A 9312-nucleotide genomic window follows, 5' to 3' on the forward strand; every position below is an offset into this window, starting at 1 on the left:
GTTACCTCCAGATCTGCCCGGTGCTTATCGGCAGGGGTGCAGGGTTGGGCTGGGGCCCGGCGCAGCTGCCTTCAGCTCGCCCTCGCTGATGGGGCCGGGTAAGCCCTCAGTCAGCTCTGGGGACACTGGGTGGAGGTCAGGAGCTCTGGTGTGGGCTGGTGCTGGCCCTGGCAGCGCTGTGTCTTGCTCAGCGTGTCCATGCTAACTGCTTGCAGGATAGGGCTGCCTCCAGATGTGAAAGCCAAGGCTCCTCTGCAGCAAAACAAGGCAGCCGTGCATGATGGAGCGCAAGCCGTACCAGGAGAGGTGGGTTTTGGAAGAGGCAACCTACCTCTAAAGATATTTTACATGATTCAAATAAAACCCAAAATACTTCAGTCCATTACTAATGCTGGACAAAACACCCCCCTAACACTTGAAAACATGAGTTGTTTTTCCTATTGCTTCCCCACAAACTCTGCATTGAAGATGAGAAATGCCAAAGCAGGCAGTTCCAGTGCTGCTAAGTTGTATAAACCCAAAAGCAACACTGGGAATTGCTAAGCAGCAGCATCCCTGACCGTCCCCCCCCCACGCAGGAGGCCAGCCTTGGAAATACTTTCAGACATAACACTTCCCACTACAAAATATATTAAAGGTCTCTAATTCTAATCTTGTAGGATCTCTCTGATATGGAGATCACATCCCTTGAAGCACCCTCATTGAATTGCAGAGAGATGTCAGCATGTGAAATGGGAGGGACAGACCCTCCGCCAAGACCTGACCTCAGTTCCCAGCAGTGGTGGTGAGCAGAGCCGGGAAACACCGAGATGGAGATAAGGACACAGCCTCTCCCTGGGTTTCCCAGCTCCGAGATCCTCAATGGCCCATGCAGTGCATGAGGAGAGGCACGTGTGAAAATCACGCTACATGACAGCTAGCTCAGGGGTTTCGCAGATACATGAGGTCAGGGCACTACATAAGACAGCAAGAAATGCTGAAGCTAGGGATGCTTCAGATTCCAGCTGCCTCTTTGGCACCACAAGCAGGGCAGGGTTCTCCAAAAACACATTCCTCCACTGTGAAGCAGCAGCCCTGAGCCCTCTCCCGGCATCAGGTAACTAAGCCTTTCCTTTGCAAAGCAAGGGCTGCTCTATTCTTTCCAAACAATGTTATCATTTGGCAGCAGCACTCCTGCTTATCTGGCAGCTTAAGCATTACCCAGAATGTGGAAGAACTGGGCTCCACAGCCACCCCTCCACCTGGTGGCTCTATGGTGGGGAGAGCCACCCCCCCCCCCCCCGCCCCCCAGCTTGCAAAGGGTCTGGGCATGGCAAAGCAACGGCAGCTTCCAGGCTGAGGATCTCCTCCCAAGGTGGCCCCTGTATTTTCCCTGCACTCCAAAACTCACTGCTGCTCACCCTACAGTCCCCCTGGGGCTCAGCACCCCCTGAGCAGGGTTAACAGGAACCACACAATTCCCATCCAGCTGCTTACCGCCTTCCAAACTGCCTCAGTTCTACTCCTCTGGTGTCAGAGCTCTGTCTGGCATCAAACCCACTGTGAATGGGCCCGATCCAAGAGCACAACTGAAATACTTGTTTGTTACCCAAACTTCTCACTGAAGGCAAGGAACACCTCAAAAGCAACATGCAGCAAACAAGATCTCACGTTCTCACAACTCAACTGGCCCCACCTCAACTGGTGTCCTTCTAGCAGAAGGAGATCCCAAAACCTCTGCCAAGAAGGGCAGGACATCCCTCCTTTGGGCTCAGCTGAAGAACGTGCCACCCAAGATCAGCACAAATTGAACCCTAATGAACCACCTCCCCGTAACTCCTCTTCCTTAGGGCCCTGTACCCCAGGGAGGTTGGGACATCAGTGCAGACTCTTCATCTGCGCCCTCACGTACCAGGGGACAAAGGGCAGTGGGACGGGGAGGCTCTGCTCACACCTGGACGGAGGCAGGGGAGCAGAGGTGCACGACCCCTCCCAGCACAAGGCAAGCAGAAGCACCCGCCCAGCCCAAAGAGCAAGAGCTGCAGAGCTACAGCCACTGCCGAAAAAAGCTCTCAGCGTGGCGTGGTTAACGTGACCCAACACCTCCTGCAGCAACCACTTCAGCTTCATCTGATGCATTACATCTTGAGGCAGATGCCCTCAAGACTCCACCAGATCAGCCACAGGCCTCCAGGTTGTCCGTCCGTGCTGTCTGTCCATCCTGCCCTGCGGCACTGGGCATTGCAATGCAGCCACCCAGCTCATCGCCGGTGCCCAAAATCACTGACAAAGGCCAGCTCCCACCACCACCAGCTCTTTGCACCACCACAACTCATACATGCACCCCTCAGCAGACCCTGCCAGGGCAGCCAGCAGCAGGAGATAACACTTTAAACCACTGCAGAAGCCATGCTAGCTCATCAGCCAAAGCCCTGGCTCCACTCATTTTGGAGAGCTGCAGTTTTGCACTGGAGACAAGGAGTCCTGGTTTCCATCAGCTCTCCAGCGGAGACCTCAGCCTCTCAAGAATCTCTCTAACACACCAACCACTGCAAAAAATACACAACCAACTGGGACAGAAGCTTGAAGAGACACTGTAAAACTGGTTAGTCGTCAAAATCATTGGACCATAAAAGAAGCTCCAGCTGTGCTCCTCTTATTTGTGTAGCAAAATGCAAGAGGCAGGGTTCTACTTGAAATTAATTCCTCCTTTTTTTGTTTTATGTTTACTAGAGCCTAAGTTACTCTGCTTGACAATTAAGCCCCTTATCCAACTCTTTTCTTTTCCACCACCACAGTGCCTTTTTCGTACTCTATGAAGGAGGGAAAAAAAGGAAAATTCCCAATAAGTGCTATTTTTAAAATGAAAAATGCAAGTTTACAAAGAGCTCGGGAAGGTATTTGAAGCACACAACCTTCTGTTTTAAGACCCCAGCACGGGACTCAACACAAACAAGTCCTTTCAAATCAACAGCAATTTCAAGTCACCCCGCTGCGTACGAGCTCAAAGCTAAACGCTGGCCCAAATGTTCTGCCAGATCCTTGGTGTAAGTGTAGGAGGGCAAGAGAAAACAAAGTATACTTCTGCAAAATCACTGCCAGCACATATTTTTCAGTTTATACAAAACCAGTGGAGGAAATTTAAAACAATAACTAACTTGGAGGCTAGCAGTTCAGAAAAACTGCAGAAGAAAAACCGTAATACGACGCTACTCATGGGATTGTTCAATGCTAATCATTAAGCTGGGTGCTTACGGTATCCCATTGCAGGGTCCCTTTGGTTTGGTTTTAAAACAGACCCACAGTTTTTGCAAAAGCTTTGGCAAAGACAGCACGAATGACCTGTTTTAATAGTTAAAATACTCCCTCACTGTAGATGCCTGCCTTACCAGAGGCTATTTTTCTGCAGGTGCTCTGTACAACTGTACCCCAAGCCTGGGTTCCACAGGTTTTTGTGCCTGGGTACCATGGATGCCAAGACAAGAAACTCGGCAAAGCCATGACCAACATCATAATCTGAGACCTTAAGACCACATCCCAGGTCTCCCTTTGTGTTTTTCACCCTAAGAATCAAGAGTTCATAAACCCACAGCAGAAATGCTCCCTTCCTCCATTTTCAATGTTGGAAAAAAATATTCAAGCAGGTAAACAAGGATTCTCCAAAGGAGGAGAAAGAAGGTGCCTAGTCGTACTCCCAGCCACAGCCAGGCCAACCTGCACTTACATCAGGTTGAGTTTTCTAAGCTCATCTAGTCAAGCTCTGACCATCTCCAGCCTCTCTGGGCCCCTGTTCCCGTACTCGATTACCCTCGCTGTGACCATTTCTTCTCTAACACCTCACTGAGAAAGCTCTTGCTAATATCTCAGCTGAAGCAATACGCAGGACAACGAGTCCTTCTCATTCCCGCTACAACCGTTTCTGCCTGTGTGCTAATTTGTAAACTAGCCAAATAAAAGACAAACTTGGGGCTGGCGGTTGTTTTATTGTCATTTTTCTGTCCTTTGGGCAGGATGGGCAGCGCCGACGTGGCACGTCACTGCCTTTCTCCATATGTTCAGACAGACAATGCAGTTCAGACAGACGGCCTCCGAAGCACACAAAACTCCGGGCTTTTCCAAGACAACTGTATTTATACCGCTATCTTACAGGGAAGAAATCCAGCAACTGTATTATATACCCAGCAAAACACTGGATTCATGCCTCGTGCACAGCTACACCAAACAGCACCACGCAGCTTCACGGCACACAGACAGGCATCACTGGTGGTGCCAGCCCCGACCTGCGGACACCCTTCTCCTCCCCAGTCCGCAAAGCCTCTTTGGTCTTTACCTGATTACGACTCCAGCCAACTTGCTTAACGCCACTATCATCAAGCACTTTTAACAAGCACCAACAATCCCATAAATCTGCTTTTTATGGCATGGCAGAAGCCTAATTGCACATGATTAAATTCTGTCAAAAATTAAAGCTCACACATTTGCTATAAAATTGAAGTCAGCCCTTTTAGGTACCAAATAAAAGCAATGCTAACATTTCAAAGACTTATTGGCAACACAGCTGAACCAAATTACGTTACTGACCCTAAACAAATCGAGGGCATTCCCTACTTTTCCTTCGAGTCCCTTTATTTTATATATATGCTAGTGTTATAAATACAGGCTCTTTGATCCATGCCCTGAATCGTGACCATGCAAGTCCCAAGCATTAATGAGCAATGCAGCTCAAGCACCTATTAACTCCATATTACATGTTCTTATTCTACTGGAGTCCCCGGCTACTTTCTCCAGCATTGCTGAATCTCACTACAGAGGTTCGGAAATGTTTTGCTACGAGCCCTTTTATTTTTGTGATGCTACCTTTAATGAAGATTGAGCTTTTTAGATACAAGTCACATGTCACTCAATTTTTACAAAAACAAGCATGGTAAGTGAAACAACCTGTGTGTAAAAAGGGACAAGATCTGTACAAGACACGCACTGTGATGGGAAATGAAATCTAAAGCAAGCACATCTAAGACATTTGGGGATTTTTATTAGAGGAAGAGCATAATTTTAGCAAAATACAATACTGCACATTACAAGTGAAGGAAAGTTTGTAGCTATGGTACTTCCTATGAGTCCTCTAAAAGTGCCCAGGAAGAGGTTTGTCACACCTGGGGAACAGCAATGATACAGCGAAAACACGGTCACATGGAAAAACAACACAGTAGGTAGCCCGAGAAGATGGAGCTAAGGAGGGATATCGGCATCGCCTTGCTCTCCCAGCTCACCACCAGTACTATGCAACCACCAAAAGCAAACCTCAAACCCCAAGGGACTGCCCAGACATCCCCTTGCTCTGGTCCTCAACATGGATGCACACCTTCAAAAAGGGAAATAGCACCTGACAAGTTCTAAAGAGACCTTTTTATTTTTTAAATCATCACATAAGAGATCTTTTACAGCTTAACAAGCAGATACTACCATTCGATAGTGTATTTTTAACTACGTGCATATATGTAACAAATGGATGAATGTATATTACATCAAACCTAGGCATCATCCCTTTACATACCTGATCTGTGCCTCTTCCAAGACACTTGCATTAAGGAATGTTCTTCTTGAATAATATGAGGAAACAGGCACAGTAACTAAAACAGGCTCCTCTGTGCGTTTGGGCTAAAAGACCTTTCATCTCCCCCTCCTCCCGCTCTCAGGGCTAATACCACGCACAAGGAGCAAAGAAATACTGAGCTCAAGAAGCGAGGGCTGGAGTGGCCCTAGCCTGCAGTAAATAATCCGCATCGTCCAGCCTCAGCGTCCCTGGGCACCCACACCTTGGTCCCCAGACCGGCCGTGGGACGCAGGAGTGCTGCACTCGGGGCGGATGGAGGCTGCCTTGGATGACTAGACCTCTTCGGGGGGGAGGGAAGGGAAAAAAAACCAAACAAAACCCCCAAACCAAAACAAAACCAGAGATGGCTTTGTGCCTGGTGTGGCTAAAGAGCCGCATTCTGGCAACTTTCGAGCTTGCTCAGTGCTGCTGACAGGAGGAAAAGGCGCCAGCAGCAGGGAGCAGCCATGTTGCCCGAGCAGGGCTGGGGGAAGGCTCCCTCTGGGGAATTCATACTCACCTGGCGGTTTCATGTAATATTGCTCAATATCGGACATGTCCGTATGCAGCGCGCAATCGAGATAGTGGAGAATAACTTTTCTACTGAAGTAGTACCTCATGCCCATCAGAAAGATGGGCAAACAGCAGGTCAGCAGGAAGGACTTGGTCACAACAAAGCATATTACTATGGAGATAAGGAAGAGAAATAAACGATACCTGTCAGAAAAGAGAATTTAGTGTTGATTTCGGAATACAAACTCATTATTTTAAAAAAAAAAAAAAAGCACAGACAAAATATACATTTCCAGTACACACAGAATTCACGCTCTTGAGATTATCGTGTTAACTGACGGCGTATCACGCCGAGATAACCCCGGAAAAGTTTACGGGGTGCCTGGATGGAGCCGGTGGGGAGGATGCCGCCATGTCACGGCGGGTGCCACCGAACCCCCCCGGAAAGAGGCTGGTGGGGACACCGGGGGTCAGGCACACCCCAAGCCCCGCTTTGCTTGCCCCGGTGAGGCCGAATCGCGGCCGGGGAGGAGAAGGCAGGCTGCGGGCACGCCGCCCCGCAGCCCTGTGCGTGTCACTGCGGCATTACTGCTTCCATCGCGGGAAGCACCGACTCCCGGGGAAGCCACCCTGCTCGCCCCGCTGCCGGGGTGCTGCTGGAGACCTGGGGGGTTCCCGCGGATGCCCCCGAGATGGGGGCTCCACCCGGCGTGGCCCCAGACTCCCAGAGCCGGCGGCTGAGACCCCCCCTGCGCCCCAACTGCCAGCTGGGGAGGGTCCCTCCCCAGCACACGGTACCATCCTCCCCCCCACTGGGGCATGGGGGGTGGGGGGGGGTGGGCGTGTGTGCAACCTGCCCGCAACCACCAAGGGCATGAGAAAGCAGCCCAAAAGCTTGCTGGGGCGGGGGAGGGGGCAACGGCACGTTATTGATAATGTGCCCCCCGCTTCCGTGTAATTATTTGCACGGGGGGGGGGGGGCACGTTATTATTTGCACCCGGGAGGCGGTGCACCTTGCAGGCGCTATTTTGGGCATGCAGCTCTGGGGGGTTACCCCCCTCCACATGCCGGGGTGGGGTGTTAAGCGGGAGGGGGGGGTGCAAAAGGGGGTGGGGGTGCCCCGCTGGCGGGCTCGGCCGTCTCCAAGCAACGCCGGCACGCGGCGGTGCCCCCCGCGCTGGGCTGCGCGGGGGCGGTGCAGTGCGCGGTGCAAGGCGCGCACCGCTCCCCTTCACCGCACCCGCCACCCCCAGGCCTGGAATAACTAGAAGGACGGCTCTACCCTCACCCGCACGCAACCTACGCGGCGATAGCCCCCCCCCCCCCCCCCCCAAAAAAAAAACCGCGCAGGGCCGAGCATCCCCAAACCGCTCAAGGCTCGCCCCCGCCACACACCCCGCTTTCCCCACGGGCTGCTCTCCCCCCTCCCTCCCCCCAAACACCCCCTCCCAGCCCCCGCCGCAGCGCTGCGGCTCCGCGGCCGCTCCGCACCGCAGCGCGCGATGCTGCGGCGCTCCCCCGGCCGCACCGCCGCAGCGCGCCCGGGGCGGCGAGTCCCCGGCTCCTCCCGGCTCCTCCCGGCTCTCCGACCATTTTGTGAAGACCCACGGAGGGGGGAGAAAACAAAAAATCCGCGACCCCCCCCCCCACCCCAAAAAGGGAGCAGATACTCACCCGCCAGCAGCCCGTAGAGCAGCTGAGTGAGGGGCTGCTGCTTCAGCCCCCTGAACGCCGTGTTGGGGATCCGCTCCATGATACCCTCGTAAAATATGCGGCGCACCACCTCCTGCTCGGAGGGGTGGAATTCGCGGATATAGACATTATCGCGTCTGGGGTCCTCTTTTGGGGAGCTGAGGGGAGGCGGCGGGGAGGAAGGGGAGCCCGCCAAAGAGGGCCACATTTGGGAGGAAGAAACAATGATCGTGTCTTTTTTGGATCCTGGGATTGATTCATGATCTTCCGCCACAATCTTGGTCTCACAAACCATCTTGGGAGACAGACAATGCATGCAAACCGGCCGCGGGGAGGGGGCGGAGGAGAAAAACTGGAGGGGGGGGTTAAAAAAAAATTAAAAAAATAAAATTACAAAAAAAAAAAAAAAAGGAAAAGGGGGAGGGGGAAGGAGCGGGGCGCGGAGCAGGGACGGAGACCCGCCAGGCAGCGGCGGCGGCTGCGCGGGCGCGGAGCGACGCGGCCGGGCGGGACGGGAGAAAGGACCTCCACTGCATTTTGGAGAGGCATTTATAGGGCGGGGGGGGCCGCGGGTCCCCGGGGTCCTAGCGCCCCCCGCATTGGCTGCGCGGGGTCGCCATGTGATCGGGGGGGGCGGGACGCCCCCCATCCCTGCACCGCCCCTTGCAAATTACTACGGCGCGTCTCTGCGCGGGGCTGCGCGGGGGGCGGCGGCGGCGCCCCGGCTTCCTCCCGGGGGCTCGCACATCTCTACCCGCATACACCGGTGCGGGGGGGGGGGGTGAGTGTGTGGTGTGTGTATTTATTCATTTATAGCCAAAGCGCCATACGCCCCGCAGCTTTCTGGAACAATCGCTGCGGGTGCGCGGCGCTGCGCGGAGCGCTGCGGGAGCCTGCGGAGCCGCGGGTGGAGGGGGCCCCGGCATCTCTCCCGCACCGCACCGCACCGCGTCCCGGCGGGCTGCGGCGTGGGCTGCTCCGCGGTGAGTCATTCACCGCCGCGGCGCGTCCCTTGCGCAGCCCCAGCCCGGCGCTGCGCGGGGCGCGGAGGGGCGGCCCCGCCCCAGCCACCCTGCGCGGGAACACTCCGCGGCGGGGGGCGTGCAGCCGCGCTGGCCCCAGCGCCTCCCGAACCCGAATAAATCCCACCCTCCATGTATCAGCCCCCCTCCCCCGGCCGGTAACTTTTCTTGTGCCCACGCCGGTGCGGGGAGCGCGGCCGGCGCCGCCGCCTCCGCGCCCCTCCGCGGGGCGGAGAGAAGAGGCGGGCGGCGGCGGGGCGGGGTGGGGGGGGAAGGATGCGCAGGGAGGAGAACGGGCTCCTCCTCTTCGCAGGACCCGAAAAGCTTCGGCCTCTCCCGGTTGGAACCGGCCGGCATCTGCCCGAGGCATGCGCCGTGCACGGGCGGTGCGGGGACGGGGCGGAGGCGGGGGGATGCTGGGGCGGGGAGCCGGGGTGCCCCGGACCCCCTTCCCGCCGCCGCCCCCCCCCTTCTCCTGCTAGTGCATCCCCCGAGAGCTTCAGCTGTGCCTC

General features: G+C 55.0%; 1 protein-coding gene across 1 annotated transcript in view; it reads right to left on the reverse strand.

Annotated features, from left to right (window-relative positions):
- Window positions 1-8094, reverse strand: part of ASPNAT (aspartate N-acetyltransferase) — a 31401-nt gene extending 23307 nt beyond the window's left edge. Inside the window, exons 1-2 of the mRNA XM_086464557.1 lie at window positions 7761-8094; window positions 6093-6257 (exon numbers count right to left, since the gene is read on the reverse strand). Of these exons, the coding sequence (XP_086320683.1) occupies window positions 6093-6257; window positions 7761-8094 (499 nt within the window). The remainder of the gene's footprint in view (window positions 1-6092; window positions 6258-7760) is intronic.
- Window positions 8095-9312: the final 1218 nt, after the last annotated feature.

Source organism: Leptosomus discolor, chromosome 4 (genome assembly GCF_034619465.1).
Source record: "Leptosomus discolor isolate bLepDis1 chromosome 4, bLepDis1.hap2, whole genome shotgun sequence".
Taxonomy (NCBI): Eukaryota; Metazoa; Chordata; class Aves; order Leptosomiformes; family Leptosomidae; genus Leptosomus; species Leptosomus discolor.